This window comes from Centruroides vittatus, unplaced genomic scaffold (assembly GCF_030686945.1).
Source record: "Centruroides vittatus isolate TY-2023 unplaced genomic scaffold, ASM3068694v2 contig_5, whole genome shotgun sequence".
NCBI lineage: Eukaryota > Metazoa > Arthropoda > Arachnida > Scorpiones > Buthidae > Centruroides > Centruroides vittatus.
This window is the reverse complement of record NW_027122286.1, coordinates 1,342,963-1,364,323: the sequence shown is the minus strand read 5'-3', so window position 1 is coordinate 1,364,323 and position 21,361 is coordinate 1,342,963. Positions and strand designations below refer to the sequence as shown.

The following is a 21,361-nucleotide window of genomic DNA, read 5'->3' as shown; positions in this document are numbered from 1 at the left end:
GTATGATGCCAGCGCAGTGTTGTCAAGGTTCTTACCGATTGAGTATTTGTGCTCCTCGAGCCTTTGTTTTAAACTGCGCATCGTTGCACCTACATAAACAAGCTTGGAATTGAAACGTTGGTTGTGTAAAGGCACCGAATATATACCCATTGTTGAATTCCGATCCTCTTTCTTTTTATCGTTTCTTAAAAGTTTGAAAACAGTAGGATTACGTCGGTATACAATGCGAAAATTATCAGACCTGGCAGTACATCTATGTATCTTGTTTAAAAATGGGATGTAATTAAACACAATTCTTTTTATATTTATTCCCAACACATTTTATGTACTATAGTTAATGTATTTTTTTGTAACTGAGGAAGATCGCTAAAAGCGATTGAATACGTTATTATTTTATTAAATTTTGCTGGATTGATAAAGGTATAGTTTATTTATAAGTAATTTAATTATTGGTGTTAATGAAGTAATAAGTAAGTAATTAGTAGCAGTCTAGTAGTTAGCAAAGCGGCAACACCGACAACGTAGACTTTTGCGCCATTATTTAGAAAGTTAATTGAGTATTTGCGGATCCGCAGCACTGGATCCAGCAGGCCGAAGAATACGCTGGATCCAGCTGGATTGCTGGATGAGGGATCCAGCAATTGCAATCCCTACACATGATATATAAGTTGTTGTGAAATGCAAATGACAAAACTGATGATCTTAAAGCCCCAGGTGTTTACAGTGTTCTGGTGAGGAACACCAGGTTCCAAAGTGATTTGGTGTACATTGGTTCCACTGAATGCTTGGTACAAAAAAGAATGCAGGAGCACAAATATAACATTGCTAACAAAAGGCATACCACCACCCTATCCACCTATGCCACTGACTCTGAAGTGCAAGCTGACCTCCCTAACATCAAGTTAATAAGATGGTCCTTCTAAACCAATCATATTAGAGCCCTGGAAGCCTTAGAAATATATAAGACCTAACGGGTAAGTGCAGCAAATTTAAGGACGGTAGTACTGTATCATATGCCTGGCGATACTTGTATGAAAAACCTGGCAGTGCTGACACAAATTGACTTTTATTATTTGTTTTCAGGCTTGTTCCTAAAATAATTTGTGCATATATGTTGTCTTCATGTATATTTTGAATTCATGCACTTATAATTTTTGTAAGAGTTATGTGTTCCAAATTGTTTAAAAATATTTTTCTAAACTTTCAATTCTATGCTTTCCAATTTTGGAATGTCATTGATTTACAAATCTAAAGCAGACCTTGGTTAAGGTCAAAAGCATTTGTTTGATTTTATTAAACATTTATTTGGGTTACCAGATTTTAAAGGTGTTTTGGTGTTTTGTCAGTACAGTAGACTCCCTCTATAACACAGTAGATACGTTCCGTGTTATATGAATTCCGTGTTGTACAAGTCACTTAGATTTTACAAATACATGAGCCATTCACAGCCTGGCACTTGTGCAGTTTAGGAGGTACAGCTGTTTGAAAGGTTTTCTTCCATAAAATTAATCGATTCTAGACTAATTTGACTTGAACATTTCCAAATCATGTATAATTTTTTGGGAATAATCCATATAAACTATGCTATAAACCAGGGATGGGCAACCTTTTTCTATGTAAGGGCCACATTTGAAACTTCTGAATTAACGCGGGCCGCACATAAGAAAAAAATAAAAAATACGGGTAAATCACAAATATTTATTCATAAATTAACATAGGTATACTGTACTTAATGTGACTGCTGGAATTGATGCGAATGTAATATATCAGATATATTTGGCTGAATATTTGTCATTGCTAATTTTAAATTATTTTTTAGATGAGAGTCTGTTAGCCGATTTCTTGTTTTACTTTTCACTAAATTCATTGCAGAAAAAAACTGTTCGCATACGTAAGTTGTACAAAATAAAAACAGAATTTTTGCCGCATACTTTCTTAAGTTAGGAAATTGATTTTCTTTGATAAAAGTTTTATAAAAATCTACCAAATTTTTTTCTTTAAAAGTATCTTTCAAATCTAAATTACTTTGCAAGTCTATTAACTCCAATTGAAGTTCATTTGGTACGTTTTCTATGTTTACTGAAAAAGGTGCCGTAATTATTCGTATTTCGTTTTCTCGGCTAAGAAATTTTTCGAATCTATTTTTAAATTCTTGTTCTAGTTCTTCGACTTTCTCTGCATATTTAAAATAATTTTTAGGTTCGGTGCGTTCTAATAAAGTGGGGAAAAAGTGACAAGTTTTGTTACGCAATTGCGTGCTCCATAATTTGAGCTTGGATATAAATGCTTTTATAAAGGTTATAAATTCAGATATGATAAGATTTTTTCCTTGCATTTTTATATTTAATTCTGACAAATGCATTGTAATATCGACAAAAAACGCAAGATCTGTCAGCCATTCGCAGTCTGAAAGTTCTTTAACAGGTTTTCCTTTCATTTCCATAAATAATTTTATTTCTGGTAAGAGATTGTAAAATCTTTGTAAAACTGAAGATTTGCTTAACCATCTGACGTCAGTAAAATAAACAACGTCATTATTTTCAGCATCAATATCAGACAAAAATTCTTTAAATTGACGATGGTTCAATGCACGACCTCTCAGAAAGTTCACTGTGGATACTACTATATCCATAACATGTTCCATATTAATTTTCTTAGCGCATAAATTCTCCACGTGCAAAACACAATGGCAAATAAATAAATCATTTGGATTTTCGTTTTGTGCTAATTTATTCGAGAGAATACCAATTAAACCGCGTCGCTCTCCTCTGAAAGACTGGGCGCCATCAGTTGTAATTCCACTCAGTTTTAATAGTGAGAGTTCATTTTTTCTAAGGTTTTTTCAAAAGCCCCGTACATAATTTCTCCTGTAGTATTTCCTTTTAGCCCAACTAAATCTAAAAATTCTTCAGTAATGTTTAATTCTGAATCAACGCCTCGAATGAAAATTGCAAGTTGAACCGTATCTGTTATGTCGGTGGATTCATCCAAACAAATGGAAAAATATTCAAAGGCTTTTACTCGTTTTTTTAATGATTCGTCAACATTATCTGCCATTTCATCGATTCTTCTCGCAACTGTTCGTCGAGATAAACTAATATTAGAAAAAATCTTCTTCTGATCAGGACATATAATTTCAACTGCTTTTTCAATACATTGCTTTATAAACATTCCATCAGAATAACAATGAAGAGTTTTTGCCAATAGATTACAAATTTCATAACTGGCTTTTGTAACGGATTCAGATTCATTATTTGTTTTCATTAAGAATGCTTGCTGGGAGGTTACGGCTTTCATCAGTTTTTCCACTTTCTGTTTTCTTAAGTCTCCAGTAAACTGGTCGTATTTATTGGAATGTTTAGTGGTGTAATGCCTTTTAACGTTATATTCCTTAAAAACTGCAATACTTTCCGAACAAATTAAACAAACAAGATTTTTTTCATAATGAATGAAAAAGTAATCATATTTCCACGACTCATTATAAATTCGATTTTCATCTTCAATTTTTCTTTTCTTTCTTGTTGACATCTATAAATTGAGGATAAATAAAATGAATAAAATACTGCACTAATAAATATAGTAAAAGCTCGATGTAACAAACTACTATGGAATTGAAGATATTGGTTCATCACAATGAAAGTCCATTTTATCGCGATAACTCATTACTACGGACTCGTCCGTTATATCGAACAGTATATTATTATATAGTAGAATCACGTTAGAACGGGATCTTGATTAAATTGATTTTCAACTTTAGACTAATTACCACCTGTATCAAAATTGTCTACATAAAAAAAAATATTGTTAGATTAAAGCAAAAAACGAAGAGTAAAAACGGCTACTACTGCTGTACTTTTCTTAATTTAAAATGTTACCCTATTACGCAGCCTAAATTATATCAGACAAAGTAAAAGACTTTTTAGTTTTAGTAGAACTGTCATATTTAAGAAAAGTCTGTTATTTTTCTCTCTCTATCGAAATGTCTGAAGTTGTCTATTTATTCCCAGACATTTCTTTACCAACTTCATCTCGATATTTTCCATCTTAAATCTAACGAAATATATCTATTTTTTGTATTAAATCTAAAGCTTATCGTCTTCTTTTATGATCCATATCTTCGCTTTACAAACAATTGAAATCCACGACGCATCACTCATGGCGAAATGAAACCAAAACTAAACAATGCTGGGCTGCAATTTTTAATCACATTTTTAATTAATCTAATTTTTAAGGTATATGTTCTCCGCCTCAAATTAGTAGTGCCAGTCATTTATCTAACTCCTTTCGGGGGAAATTTTTGAATTGAAATAACGTGACTTCGGTTTTGAACCGGAAGTTCGTAAATAGTTAATTGGGGCCTCCTGCCCCTAGTTTAAGGAAAGACAGACAGACGACAGTGGGAATTTATAGATTTGCAAATTTTTCAAGTTGCAGTCCAAAAACAAGTCGATCAGAAAACAAAACCAAAACTGCATGTAAGGTGAAAATCTACACCGAAAAAATAATTAAAATAAACTTTATATTAATTTTGCGTTTACTTTTGTCAAATAAAATGAATAAAACTACGACTATGGGGAAATAACTAGTCACTTCTCGACTTACGACGGGATTCGGTTCCGCAACTTCGGACGAGGTGATCGTAACTCGAGAAGTGACTGTAAAACAATGACTTGACTAAATGAAACGGCGACTAAAAAGTCCGTAAGAACCATGGTCTGCGAGGACTAAAAAATAATCCGAAGTAGCAGGAGTCCGTTACAAGGAATGAGTTTTTTTTTTTTTTTTAATAATTTTCTTTTACTTTTGGCCAGACCGACATCAGCAACCGTTTGTTATATCGAGCTTTTATTGTACAAAACCACGTGCGAACCTCAAGGACAGTTTTAGCATTGAAAATAATGCAAAGTTGAAACGTTTTCATATGTGGGTTTTGTATTTTATTACTGTCCAGTTCTAAGTCTAAATTGTTCTTAAAATATTAATAATTCTATAGTTCAAACATTTTTAATTTCAATTTTGGAAATTAATAGTAACATTTATTATTAAACAGAAATTCTAACTTGGATATTTAAAATTCGAAATTCCACATTAAAAATTCTATTTTCGTAAAATTTCAAATATTTAACATACCTTTTTCTATAATTCGGACAAACCACAGTAGATTAATAGTAAAAATGTAGAAAATACCAAAAAATTAAATGCAACGATACAAAGCGTTGGTAAAACTTTACAGCTCAATATGAAGTATCGTGTGAAGTCGGGTTAAATTACCAGATACCTTGCAATTAGAGTTGGCCCTCGGATTGGTTTATTTTTGCGTCTTTAAGGGGCAATAGAATTGTTTACGAATGCATATTACTCCCTCGAGCTTCATTTAGTCTTGAAAAAGGGTCAAGCGCGTATGGATAGTCAACAAAAGTACACGTGCATTTGTAAACAATTGTAGCACCCCTTAAAAACGCAAAAATGAATCAACCCAAGGGCCGTCTCTAGCTGTGTCGAATATATATACGAAGCGGGTTCTTGGTATTTAGTACGATTACAGACGAGTAGATGTTAGTATTTTAAATTTTTATTTTATAGACCGTTATATTGTTTTGTAATATTTTGTGCGACGCGGGCCGCACAATATACTAACGCGGGCCGCAGGTTGCCCATCCCTGCTATAAACAAAAAATTGTAGGAATACTTACCAAGTGCGCACTGTTTGAAGATGCCATTGCTTAAGCTTGTTTTCATCGCAGAGCAGCTCATCGAATGGCGGACGCATTTCCTGATAAGTTATTCTTTCTGCGAAAAATTCGCTGAACTTTGGAGACATCATTAATAGAAATATAATTTTTATGGCTGTTGAATAATAAATGTTTTTTAGTAGGTCCACTGCTCGTTTAAACTCAACCGTTTGTGCAATGTCCACTATTGGTCCAGATTTGACCAATCCCTTCGAGACACGAATCGGCCGTGACAATCTATCTCATTTTTTTACTATTTTATACGAGCCTCTTTTAGCTTGTTATAAGAACACGATCGCAATTTTTCCGCCGTGTAATATGAATCCATCTTGTATGAACCTGTGTTATGGGGGGGTCTACTGTACTTCCAGTAAGTGAGTAAGAAGATATCTTTAATTTATCATCATTTCAAATTTTAATTTTGCACTTTTATATTTTTAATATTTGAAATTTAATTGGAAGAAATCATGCATATAAAACACAAATTTATTTATTATACTTTCTCTATTTGAATATGTTTATGAAACTTACAATTCTGAGAAATCTAAAAATTTATACCTACCATGATTTTTCAATGTTCTGAAGTATATATTTATATTTAAGTAGGAATGATGAATTTATATCAGAGAAGATGGATGTTTGTTACTTTTCCCAGTTTATATCCTGTCTGTTGTGTGGAATTTTCAATGATTACATAAAATATTAGTTTGTAAATTTTTAATACAATACTGTAGTTAATATTATTTGTCATTCTTGGAAAAAATAATTTCATAAATTAATAAAATTTATTTTATAAATATAATTAATATTATCATTGAATAAAAAGTATGAAGCTACTAATGCCTGAACAACTAAGTCCAAAAATTTTTATAATCGAGATTATCTGCTGTCATGGTATCAGATTAAAATACTCTATATATAATTTTCAAAATAATTTTTGTCACTGAGTTGTTTATCAACAAATTGTCACATATATTGTTGTCAAATTCAGTTGTTTCATTGAGAATTGTGAATAACAATATTCAGTTGTTTCAAACTGATTTTAATATCAGAGTATCTTTGTACTCTGGAATGTTAGTGTTCAAATTGTGATATTTACTTTGTGTTTCTGTATCACCTACTGAAAGAAATCACCAGAATATACAGTTTGAAATGCATATGAAGATAGTATAAGTAAATCTATTCAATGATAAGAAAAAAAGAACTGAAGCTCAGTATGATTATTTTCTTAGAAGCACCTTCATTTTTGAATGTTTTAAAATTACATATATATTTTAAAACTGATTTTAACTATCCTTACAAAAAATCCAGCAAAGAGTTGCTTAGCTTTCCTGGCAACATTTGGTGGTGCCATTTGTTATCATATTTTATTAAAAAACTTTTTATATTTTTAACTATTTAAAATGGCAAAAAGCTTAATTTTGAGGGTAAGGTTGGATTTTATAAAAAAATTGTAAATGCTAATAACGAGTAAAATTGTCATTAAGTCTGACCCTACTGGAGATACACACGACTCCTTTCATCTGCATAACGCCAGCTACCCTTTTAATCACCAAAATTTAATAGCTTTAATTTCCTAATACACAAACCTCTGTACAGAATTTCAGAATTATTTGACAAAAAGCACAGGAGTTATTAAATTTCAAAGAGGGTGAACAAATTTGTGCCTTCCTCCCACATACTAACATATCCATACATACAGAAAAATCCTCAAATGTTTTTGCACTTCTTGATGTTTGAAGGTTCAGAAAGTCCAAAAATGCAAAAATCTTGTGGGGGTTATTTTTCAGCCTGCCATACTGTTCCTCTGTTATATATAACAGCCTAAAAGTAGAAATATAATTAACTGAATTTTGGATACCTTTTATATCTAGTGATATTTAATTACCAGGCAGCTAGTTTATTCTTCACATCTATTAATAATAAAGCATAAAATTAAATTATGAATGCATATAATAATTACAGTGGAACTTCGCTTAACAAGCATAATTTGTCCCAGAGTTTTACTCGTAATGCAATACACTCGTTAAGCAAAACAATTTTTCCCATAGAAATGAATGTAAAATACAATAATGAGTTCCATGCCGAAAAAATGCTTAAATGTTTTATGTATAACGTTTATTCAAAAATAATTGTACAATATACACTATTAAGGAGCGTGAATCATCATCTTTTCTTCTAGCACAGAGTGAATCAATCTGAAATGCGAATTCGATTTGCAGAAAACAAAAAAATTGGATAATTTGTCCGAAAAACACACCAAATGATAAGCCAAATTCTTGTGCTATGCAAAGGTTATAATTAAATATTAGAAATCAATTAATTTGACTAGAGGTGGGTAGTTATGTTTCCATCTCATATTAAATTTAATAATTATAAATAATTAATTTTTAATTTAGATATTTCTGGAATTTAATTTGGAATTGGTCATTAAATTTAATACGAGATGGCAGCATAACTGCCTACCTCTAGTCAAATTAATTAATTTCTAATATATGAAATTATAGCCTTTATGTAGCCCAAGAATTTGGCATATTGTTTGGCATGTTTATTATATAATGGGCTAAGGTTGTTAATATTTATACATAATAAGTGTTGGAAAATGTGTAATCACAAGCGACACTAAGATGCTGGCTGAATGAGTGCTAGATGGAGCATACGCACAATCCGGGACTTCCACTCTCCGTGCTACTCGTTATGCGAAAATTTGCTCATTAAGCAAGTCATTTTTTTCACAATTTATTTTGCTTGTTATGCAAAACACTCATTATGCGAGGTTTCAGTGTATAAGTTTATTTAAATATTTGAAAAAATTATGCAAAATAGCTGATACCTAAAATGATAAAGCACTATTCTTAATAAAAATTTATTGTAATTCTAGAAATAAATTTTATCTTAATTTTTCAGATTTAAAGCAGTGGCACTTGTTGGAAATACTGTTTTGGCTGAAGCCTGGGATAAAACAAAAAAAGATGCAAAAAAGCATGCTGCTGAATTAGCTTTGAAGAAACTTGATGGACGAGATGAAACAAATAAAAACAATTCGGTAAGAAAATTTATGGATTATAATTTCTAGACTGTATTCTTTGAATCTTTTTTTAAATAAAAGAAATACTTCAGAATTATATTTAAGAGATAATTTTAGGGAACGTAGAGTACTTTAACTTCTTAAATTTTTAAGAAGAATATTAGATAAAGAATTATATTATAATTTATGAAAGAATTTAGTTACCATACATTTTTTAGTCATAGTTCTTTATTAGTACTTTAATCATATTTAAATTACTGTTTTTGGAAAAATTTCTCTAACATCAGATTTTGAACTTCCTCTAATAGGAGAATTGTTGCACCCAATCAGTTATCAGTTGAGAATGATTGTTTTATTAAGTAAGTTTTGAAAAGACCAAAATTGTATTGTTTACAAAAGACATAATAATATAAATACTTGTATATCAATAAATGAATATGTAATGTATATAAACTATTTATAAATTAAGATGATATAATGTACAGAGTGGGTGGAAAGTAACTAAGCATTGAGAAATCACTATAATTTCTATATTTAAAATGCAAGGATGATGATTATCAATGTCAACAGAGACTGAGGAAGACATCTTATGGGACCTTTGGGGACTTTACTATTATGGCAATCATTTAAGAACCAAATGATTGCCATAATAAATTTGGATATATTTTGCTATTATTAATAATATAATAATAATAATAAATTTATTGTATTTAAGATTCAACTTGTTACAAAGGGGAATAGGAGAATTTTATCTCTGTTAAATAAATCAGTTACAATTTGTTATAAATTTCAAGTTACAACTATAATTGAAGAACAATCACTTAAACACAAACATTTTAAAAAAACTATATAAATATTACCTACAAACAACAATTAAAATACTTTCTGTAAATTTTTACTTTTTAGTACTATTTAATTCTTTGGTGACACTTTTAAAGAAATTATCTAAACAGTATACAGTAGAGACTTGTTAATCAGAACCCTGGTAATCGGAATCGCTGGTAATCGGAACGATTTTCAGTCGGACTGTGTCATGCTGAATCGAACGTTTTTTATACTAAATTTACTTCTAAAGTATAATTTTCATGTTTTTATATTCTTCAATATATTTATTTTGTTTGTACAAAATACAGAAATAATTTTTAACGATATGATAGCCTCGATTATTATTATAAAAGTTTTCGTTAGGCTTAAAATCGACGAAAATTCAACACGAAGCGACACGCAACGGAGAAAAATTTGAACATCAGACAGGTTAATATATTTATTCGTACATAATCAGTAATCGGAACGAATCACTAATCTGAACAACCCCAGTCCCCAATTGATTCAGATTTTCGGTTCTCTACTGTAGTTGAAATTTTGACAAGCTATTTGTAAGGCTTGCTGACTGTGTGCGATTGTCAAGACAATCTAGAGGTTGTGACAATTATGTGTGGGCAAGAAATACTTATGGAGACAGGCTTATCATGCTTTTTACTGTTTAATTAATTATTAAAGGTTTTCTTACAAAAGTTTCTAATTCTCTGTTGACACAATTCCAAAGTAGAGGTTCCAGTAAAGTCCCAAAAGGTCCCATAAGATGTCTTCCTCAGTCTTTGTTGACAGTCTGCAAGATTGATGGACGTAAATAAGATAAATCATATAATGTTGTCTGTTGTGTTTTGCCAGAGGGAATGTGAAATGATGCATCTATTGGGCGTTACAGAACAAACTATAAAAAAATTTAAAATATGATAAGAATTTTCTGTTTTGATTGCCAGATAAGAACGTTTTCATAGTAAATGTACTTTGTTTCCTCAGCATGATGGAAGTGCAATTGATTAGACACAAGGCAGTTTTTTACATTATTTATTTATTGGTTGATATGCACCTTGCATCTAATCAATTTGTATCTTGAATATGAATGGCAAATCAATTTGGTGTCATAAAAGAAAATGTTTATTGAAAAAATATTGAAAAACATTAAAAAAATAAAAATATATATTTATATTACCTGAACACACTCCAACAACCTTAGAGCCACTGCAAACTAGTGCTTTGTGAAATCAAAACACTAGCAAATGTGTGCTAGCACAACCGATGACCTCAAAGGCTCCGCCCCTTCTTTCCTGCACGGTTTTTTCTTTGCTAGTGCAGTGATACAAGAGTACGCTTGCTGTTCACAGAATTCAACAGCAAGAGCAGTCATGCTAGCAAGAGAGAGCAGACAAGATGAATGACTACATGAACATGTCATATGTCAAAAAAGAAATAATAGAATTTTATCGATGTATGTAAATTAATACATTCAGTATTGAAAATAGTATAAATGTTGTATATAAATAGTAAATAGTTATATATAAATAATTTTTGGCTAGTTAAGCCTAACTAGGCTTAACTAGTGGGCATGTTTTTCCCATGCTGTTTCAAAGTTCGGAACGAAAACCGACTGATTACAAGTATAGGTTATAATAGAATCTTTGTTCTATAGCCAATTCACATCTATGGAATTTACATCATGTGGAGTACGTTACGCGAGCAAATGTTGTGTAGTTTGCGGCTGCTTCATGCCCATGTAGCTTACCTAGCAAAAATGGCTCATAGCCTTATGGGGAAAAAAAGTGGGGCTTGGGAGCACTACCAAATGTACGCTAGCTCCTGCTTCTTGTAGTTTGCGGCGCTCTTAAAATAAATCAAAATATTTAATAACTATAATGTTTTTGATCATTTTTAATGATCATTTTCAAGTAGAATGCACGATGGAATGCTATACATAATCCATAAACTGGAATGCTATACATAATCCATAAACCGGTAGTCAGACTAGTAGATTGGGTAGCTATACATAATTTAAAATGCCGACATTCCAGAACACACATTTTAAACATTATGATAGGACTGTTAACCAGTCATAAAAAGAATGGACAACTACAAACTAATTTAAACATAATAACTCAAAAAATAAGAAGAAAAATAACATAATACAGTAAAATCAATACTTAAATCTAAATACATATTACTACAATAAATACAAAAATATAGAAAATAAGAGACACATTAGTTTTATTTCCTGAATTATTTTGTAGGTTGCATGTATGAAAGTATAGTTACTTCAAACACCCACTATGAGATAATTTGCATTGATAGTTTTTGCTAAATATTAAATATTAGCATCCCCCTGTTGCAGCTTTGCCTGCTCTTATATACATATAGAACTTTGAAAATTTTTGAACTAATTGTTCATTAATTATTTTTGGGTGATCAATGTCTAGTATGACAGTAGAGTATTGCAAAATATAAAAAATAAAATCATAAAACTTCTGAATAAGTTATATTTCGAGTTTTGTCACCCATCGGTATCAAAATTATTTGAATGTTATGATTTTCAGTTCTGGTAAGCCCTACATACAATTGGCCATGGAAGAAACTCTTCAAATGAAGATCCACTCCAATGTGTTGGAATGTTTGGCCTTGTGATTTGTTAATTGTAATAGCAAAAGAAACTTTAATTGGAAATTGTAAATGTTTAAATTAAAATGGTAGATTGGTAGGAATCATTGGGATTCTAGGAATAAATGCAATTTCTCCAGTCACTGGTTCAGTGAGAACTATAGCTTCAATATTGTCACGCATATCTGTAATTTGTAACCTGGTACCATTACAGAGATTGGAAGGTTGAACATTATGTAACAACATAATTGGAGAACCAATTTTAAATTTTAATTTATATGGTGGGAATTCAGATGGGCTGAGACAATTAAGAAATTCTTGGGCATAATGGACTGCATCATCAGTCTTTAAAACTGTATCAATTGATAGATAATCTTGGCTGTTACCATTGACTTTTTCAAGAATAATGTTATTTATTGCTTCTGCTGTTATATTTCTAAGTGAAATTATGGCCCTTTCACACAACCAAAGATATGGTTTATTTAATAAATCTGAAATATCAGGATAAATTTTAGAAATCAAATCATTGACTGTCCTCACTATCTTACCTATGTTTTGACTGACAGTGATGTAGCCATTTTTGTTGTTTACTGTTCCATCACCAATTTGAGTAATTTGAGTAGGGTCTCCACCCACAAGATGAGCTCTCATGTTCGTGTGCAAATTGAGTTTTTTGATACTGTTCCAAATACATGAGACTTTAAGCATGCTTTTATTGTATCAGCTCTCATACCTTTTGGAATCACAGGTAAAGTCTGCTAAAAATCTCTGGCAAAAAGAAAGGTTATACCACCCATTAGTTTATTATTTGATCTAAGATGATGTAAAGATTGATTAACAGCTTCAATATGAGCCCTATGACTCATTGTACACTCATCCCAGACTATGAATAATGTTTCTTGGAGAATTTTTCCAAGTGGACTGTTTTTACGAATTGGTCAAACGGACTCTCTTTCACAAAATACATTCAATGGTAATTTGAAAGTCGAGTGAGCAGTCCTGCCTCCATTGAGAAGCATTGCTGCGATTCCTGAGGATGCTAAAGCCAGTGTTGTACCTTTTGCTGATCTCATTTTAGCCAACAGTAAATTAATCAAAAGGTTTTCTCAGTTCCACCAGGAGCATCTACAAAAAATACTTTGCCTCAATTATTGATTACACTATCATTAATAACATTGAATGCGAATCTCTGATCATCGACCAGTTTTGGTATGAGGGCTGTTTTTTTCAACTTCTGATGGTCCATAAAAAAAGACAAATGTAAATAACAAAATGAATTTATTACCAAAAGTTAGGTACAAACATGATTACTTTTCAACATAATCACTGTGAAGATTGAGGCATTTGTCATATCTGGACGAGCTTTTCCATCCCGTTGTCATAGAATGTTGCTGCTAGTGAATTGAGATGGCCTTAACAACGTTGTTTTGAAGATTGTGATTAGTCTCAAAAAACTGCCCTGCTAGCCACGTTTTCAGTTCAGGAAAGAGGTGGAAGTCTTCACCACCTTTAAACACTCAGCATATAACCCTGATTAGAAGACTATTTTATTTTTCTAGAACATTATTAGATACTTAATTAATGTAGAAAATAATAAAAGTTAACTCACGCCAAAGTTGCATATACTTCTGATAAGTAGCACTGAGTTCAGCGTTAACGTAGATTCTTCTTTTTATTGCAAGTACTTTCGACGAAAAATTACGATCGTCGTCTTCAGGCGAATGTGGAAAGAACAAATTTGAAAGAGGCACGTGCCGAATGTTCCAAACCGATAACGGAAGATTTTCGTTGGCGAATTTTTTTAAAAAATAATGTATTCTTTTAGCGTTCAGTAACTTCGCCGGTTCGAAGGAGATTTTAAATCGGCACGATTGACGGTGCATGCGCTGAAAAGCACACACGCTACGTGTGCGCTTGTCGGCGTGTTTGAGTGTTTATGCGCTTGTAAAGAGTGACCCAAATTTCGGGCAAGTCCAGGGTGGGGACGTTGCATGCCTCTGCTGTTATTGTGAGGATCGCTTCCCAGATGAATATTATTTTTCTATCCTCACAATAACAGCAGAGGCATGCAACGTCCCCACCCTGGACTTGCCCGAAAGTACTTGCAATAAAAAGAAGAATCTACGTTAATGCTGAACTCAGTGCTACCTATCAGAAGTAGATACTTAATTAAATTGAATATTTTAGAAATAATATATTTTATAAACTATAATAGCAAATCATAAATGAGGAATGGATTTTTTGCTAATTTTACGATTTATTATGTAAAAATATAATTATTTTTATACTAATAACAAAGTTTTGTAACAAAAATTAAAAAGTTAAATATTTTAAATGTGTTTTTGCAGAGTAATTGCCAGATTGAAAACAGGGATGGTTTACCAAAACTTGAACAGAAACACAGAATTCCACCTCTTAATTCTGTTGTTCATTTTCCTGTTGATGGACAACCTGGTGTTATTCCTATCTCTCAACAAAAAACCAATTTATGTAACTTATCTTCTATGATTGTAGAAACCTTGAAAAATGAAGAAGGTAATCAAATAATGATTTTATATTATAATTGTTGTTGAAAATTATGTTTTATATAATTGGATTTGTAACTCATGCCAGACAAATGCAATTGTATAAATACTTTTTAATTTAATAATAATAATAATAATAATAATAAATAAATTTAATATTAAACATTCTCATAAGAGTTATGTAATCATATATACATAATATTGTATATAATTTTACAGCTGAGTAAATAAGATTCTAGTGTTCTAGATTCAGAATAAGAGTTTATTTTAATATTGTAAAATAGTATCTTTTTAAACATTTTTGAAAGCTTTCACTTTATCAAAACAGACTTTAATAATACAATAGAGACTCGTTAATCGAAACGCCGGTAATCGGAATGGCCGGTAATCGGAACGATTTTATCTTGCATCTATGAAATATGTATCACATATTTACATCTTTCTAAGTTTTGATTTCTTCTTCAATTTTGAGATATTTAACATGATCAGATTTCTTAATTGTTCTTTATGTATCAGGTCAGTCCATAAGTTCGTGCGTATTTTTATCTACAAAAAAAGCAGCAAAAAATTTTAATTAAATTTTATTTCAATCTATAATGTATTCACCATTATTTTGTACAATTTTTTGCCATCTCGATGGTAGCTTTTTAATCCCGTCTTCGTAAAATGATTTCGGTTTTGAATCAAAATATTCAGAAATAGCCTTTTTTACAGTGCAGACTAGTGCAGAGAGAGCATCGTCGTCGAAGTCGACGGATCTTCCCGTACGAGCCTTAGCCTCCACACTAAAATCGTTGTTTCTAAATTTTTCAAATCACTTCTGCGCAGTCCTTGAACTAATTACGATTTGATTATGTACAGTATTTATTTTTTTTGGCTGCATTTGTAGCATTCTCACCAAATAAAAAGTATAAAACGTGTCTTTTATATTCATTGGTTACTTCCATTTTAACGAAAATAAACAACTGAAATATTCACAATTCTGAACAGTATTATAGGAATGAGATCCAATTTAACACTTCCGTGTAAAAATTATCACATTAGACTGACATTTTTAACAGCAAAACAAGATTTTTCTCAAGGTCATAAAAATGCACATGGATTTATGCACTGACCTGATAGTTTCATGAGATACCCTTGCGATTGTTTCCTTAGAAGTTGCTCTTATAAAATTTCATTTTCAAAACAAAAACATTTGAAAGAAACAGCTTTTCTTCAAGTGATTGTTTTTCTCTTTTATTAAGGAAGTGCTTTCTTCCTGATTCTTTTACTTTTTGCATAATTAACTCCTTGTTTAATAACATTATGAACTGCAGTTTTTGACCGTTTAAATTTGTTTACAATTTTCATTTCTGGTTTTTCATCTAACTGTAAATTTAATAATTTCATAAACTTCTGTTATACTAAGATTTTTATCTAAAAGTATGTTGATATACATGTTAATTAATGTAAAACAATATTCTACTTACTCATCTGAGTATTTGAATTATAGTAACACCCTGAGTTACATAACATGTGACTTACGTGAATCCACAGTTACGTAAAATGTAAATCTCAAAAATTGGAAAAAAATCTGAGTAGAGTAATATGTAGTTTTACAAAGAATTATTCTGTTTCAAACATTCATTCATTCATATTCTCTCTCTCTCTCTCTCTCTCTCTCCACCTTCCCTTTCTTTCTTTTGCATTGTACCAGTTTATTACTTTTACTGTATTGCTCTGCTAATCCTTTACTTTTCTGTAAATAATATATTGAGTTATTAATTATGTAGTTACACTTAAGCAATTTACAAATTCAATTTATGTAAAGTTTGAGTTACATAAAGGTCTACGGTCTGCATTACTTACGTAACTTGGCATATTACTGTACTTTTATACATTTATACTTATTTTTCATTTTGTTAATCTAGGAGTAAATTCTATGGTCTTATAAATGTTATACAGAAATATTATTTAGATAATTGTACATATACGTCCAGGATTATATTAACTAATTTCATTAATAAAAATTAAGACTATACAAACAAAGGTTGAGTCCTTTTGCCAGAGGACTCTCAGCTTAAATGCAATTATATAATATGAATGCTGTCATGAAGAATTTTAACAGTTTTTAACGTTTGTGGACGTTGTAGCCTACAAAAAAGGGTCAATGTCGAGATCATTTTTAATTGTGTGTAAGTTTTTTGATTGTATTCGTCTGTTATTTTTAGAAGTTTTACTTCAAGTTGTCGGCTGTTTTTGTGGTTCCTGGACTGGAATAAAAAGGATAAAAATAGGCAAAAGACTCAAACTTTGTTTGTGTAGTCTTAATTTTCATTAATGAAACATTATTTAGTTTTTGTAATTTTCCAATATCTACTTTACATTATATCTTCTCAATAATTTATATATTGCATAAAGGACTTCACATTATGTAAATCAGTCAAATATTACCAAAATTGAAATAACAAAATTAATATCAAAACTTTCACTTTTACAATACAAAACGTTTTTCAACTCTCTTTGAGTCTTCATCAGGTATTCTAAAATGGAAAGATAGAATACCTGACAAGGGCTCAAATATAATCAGAAAATATTCTGTAACTGTTATAAATAAAATTTTCCAACATAAAGATGAAAGTTTTATACTATATCAGGAGGTTGCTCTGGAAAATTTAAAAACAGCTTGTTCTGCTAAATATCACTAGATGGGTTTGACTGTATTATAAAAATTTGTGAAACTTAGCACTATCTTTGTAAATAAAGAAATTACTGCTTGTTTAAAAAAGCTAATTTTTATTAAACAAAAGAAATGTTTTTATCAAAATTTTACCCCCCTCCAACGTAAAATCTTACATTTAACAGAAATTATTTATTTTGTAAACAAAAGAAATTATTTCTGTTACATACATGTTGGCTTCTTAAAATAAGCAATTATCTCTTTATTTTCAAAATATTTTTGTTAGTAATTAATGAAACTGTTATGTTTTCTTATTCAAAATAACATAAAATATACAGATATGTGAAATGTATGAAAGCATTTGCATGTTTTTATTTAAATTTCCAGTCAACTATTTTTAATATTTAAACTTAAATACTTAATATAAATAATTTTTGCATTATTAATGTAAATAATTAGTGTTGTATTTACAAAACCATAATTATTGAGTTCAGAAATTACTTTGATTCTAAATCATTCTGTCTGCAATGAAAATTTATTATTATTATTTTCACTTAGAATAATTTTTTCAACTTGCATCATTATTTTTTTAACTTTAAAAGTATATAAAAAGTGAAGTAAATTTTTGAAATTTTAATTTTGAAGGATTTCAGCTTCTCTAATTAATAGTTTAAACTGCTGTTTTTCATTATTTTTTAAATTGCTTAAAAAGATTAAATTACATATAAAAATGAAAATTTTGTTTATTTTAATTTCAAATACATAGCATGTACAGTACATAGGTTGCTTGGAAAGTTTTGTCCTGTGCATCTTCTATTGGTCATAGCAAAATGAGTCTTTACCAATTGAGTGTGTGAAAGAGGAAGAGGAGTAAGGTCCAAGCCAAATTCCTGCTTCTGGTACTTTCTGAGTGAGCAGTGATGAAACATTGGAAAATGGTGTCATGGAGAAAAACTTAATATTACACAATTATATGTTATGGTGTTCTGCACAATCTCAGTAAAAATGAGTGTTTTGCAGAAATGTGTCTTGTTTTCAAGAACATTACCTTTGAAGACCATTATGCAATGGTATAAACAGTTTAAAACATACTGGAACACCATATAACAGACAGATGTATAATGTACTGGAAGATTCAGGAACTATTACAAATTACTGCTTTACCTGATCATAATATTCTGTGCAAGCACCTAGGATTAAGACAGGTTTGTTTGCTTTGGATGCCCCACTCACTAATGGAGGAGCAGAATTACTACAAGGTATAGTGGTGCCAAAACAAATGCTTAAATGCTTGAGTCCAGGACATCTAAGGATGTTAGCATCATTATAATGAATGATGAGACTAATCTGTATTATTACAATGTGCCAACAAAATCTCATATCAAAGTTTGGCTCTTTGAAGATGATGCACTGGTTCTTGATATACCCAAACATGTCTGTCAAAAGTCATTCAACAATTTCAGAACATCTGACTAATATTCTGGCTCAACACATGGATCCTTCACCATGATAATGCTTTAGTGCACAAGTTAATGTACATAGTTGCCTTTTTGGTCTAGTGTGGAGTAACTGTTTTGGATCATTCCCCATACAGTCCAGATCTTGCCCCCCTGTGACTTTGGCTTATTTCCAGAAGTCAAAAATGTCTCAAAGATGTTTCTCCAGTAATGAAAAGTTTCTGGCAGTTTGAGATCAAGAGTGTGCTGATATCACAGAAGAAAAGTGAAAGACCTAGTTTGATGACTAGTTTTGGCATTTTGCAAGATGCATTGAGTGTGGTGGGGAGTATTTTGAAAGACTAAAAAGTAAGGTTACAGGACCAAACTTTCCGAGCAGTCTTTGTATTTCTTTAATCTAATTATTTAAAATTATTAAGTTAATTTGAATCTAATATTAATTTAAAATATTTTATATAATTTACAGGTTTAATGTCGTCTAAAGATTTGAGTAGAAAGATGGGTCTTTCAGAATCAGTAGTGAAATCTATCCTTCCTCAACTTCTTCATCAAGGATTTATTAGGAGAGAAGAAGGAAATCCTCCATTATGGTGTGCAGTTTCTCGTGAAGATAAAGAAATTGTAGAAACACATTTCTGGCCCAAGATCATAGAAGATATTATTCGATATCTGAAAACCACTCAAGATCCTGTTGGCACTTTTGATATTGCAGAAGCTATTGGATTTGCTAAAAAGAAAGAAATTAATCCTTTATTATGTAGTCTACAATTTAAGGGGATTCTGAAAAAGGTTACTGATATTCCACCAACGTGGAAGTTAAGTGATAAATATTTTAGTAAGAATTCTGATCTTAAAGGAAATGAGCATGTATCCAATGCAGATCAGGATGTTATAGTAACACCAGTGAATTCTTATGAAGATAAAAATAATCAAGAAAATAATTTGGATTCTGTGATTGATGAAAGAATGAGTACAATTGAAAATAAAATATTGCAGATGTTATCAAATAATTCAGAACAATCAATGGTTGCAAGTGATATAATTAAAGCATTTGGATGCTATTCAGAACAAGATGTTTTGGCAGCTTTACATCAAATGGAAAAGAAAGGAAAGTTGACAAAAATTGGCAGTGATCATTCAAAATGGTGTCTTCAATCAAATCATAATCCAAATTATGGAAGTTCTAATAGTTCACTTACTTCTCATGAATTGATTTTATTGAATCCATCTCTATATAGACTACATGATAAAGATTCTAGTACAAATGGATATGAAGGAGAACATTCCAAATCTGTTAACTCATGGATAGACCCATCTGACTCTTCTAGTCATGAGAAAATTCATACTTCCACAACACTATATTTAAATGGACCTAATAAATCTTCCAGTGACATACAGATAAACAGCTCTGGACATGCACCTGATGAAAAAATTGAAGGAGGAACCGAGACACAAGTTTCAACAGCAGTGTCAAATGCTGTTACAAATATACTTAATGTTGAAAGTTTTGCTGCATTGATGAAAAACCCAGTCAGTGCTTTTCATGAATATGGACAGAGAAATCGCATAGAAGCTAAAGTTGACATTGTTTCCTGTCAGGGACCATCCCATGATCCAAGGTTACTTTTTTTATTTTTATACTAAATATAGAATATAATTTTGAAAAGTTTTTGAACATGCAAAAAATTAATAATCTTGTACTTATTAATGATTTTAATTTATTAAAACAAGTGAATTCACTTTTAATTATGAATATTCATAGAAAATTTATTTATTTCAATAATTATTATAAGTCAGACTATAATTTTTATTAGCAACAAGTGTTTTAATTTATGTAATTAAAGAAAAATGTAGTCCTTAATCACTCCCAAAATCTTAATCCTAAATTAAATACAACTGCTATTATTGCAAAATATCTTTCTCACTTTTTCTAGCAAGTTTTTAAATTAAATTAAATGAACTAACATTTTCAGCTATCGTTTAATGGATAGCTGATAGCTGAAAGAGGTTAATGGATAGCTGAAAACATTAGTTTGTTTAAATTTAATTTAAAAACTTGCTAGAAAAAGTGAGAAAGGTGTTTTGCAATAATATATAGAAGTTCTAGCTTTGCACATAGAATTGTAAACACAACTGTTTTATTGGAGTATATTACTTCACACACAAATCATCTTTGTCTGCTTTTTGTTCCATGCTTATGTGGGGTCTGCATTCTCATCTTTAATCTGTCTTCTCTACTTCTCTTTATCCACAGTGTCTTCTCTCTTCCATCATGTCTCTCCCAAATTCTCTGCCACCTTGTGTCTCCATCTCAGCTTTGGTCTTCTTTACTTCTTCCTCCCTATCACTTTCAACTTTCCAATTCTCTTTCTAATATAGTTCTCACTTTTTCTCTCCACATGTCCAAACCATTTTAATCTATTTTCATGATAACTCAGGATATTTTTTCTTCAAATTTGAAGTTAAGACTATTTACAAAAATATACATTTTAGAGTCTATCTTTTAATCCTTTAACACAACCACAGAA

General features: G+C 30.7%; 1 protein-coding gene across 1 annotated transcript in view; it reads left to right on the top strand.

Moving 5' to 3' along the window:
- The window catches only part of LOC136978208 (uncharacterized), a 175,635-nt gene that overhangs the window by 83,406 nt on the left and 70,868 nt on the right, over positions 1-21,361 (top strand). Inside the window, exons 4-6 of the mRNA XM_067273865.1 lie at positions 8,640-8,778; positions 14,541-14,727; positions 19,300-20,452. Of these exons, the coding sequence (XP_067129966.1) occupies positions 8,640-8,778; positions 14,541-14,727; positions 19,300-20,452 (1,479 nt within the window). The remainder of the gene's footprint in view (positions 1-8,639; positions 8,779-14,540; positions 14,728-19,299; positions 20,453-21,361) is intronic.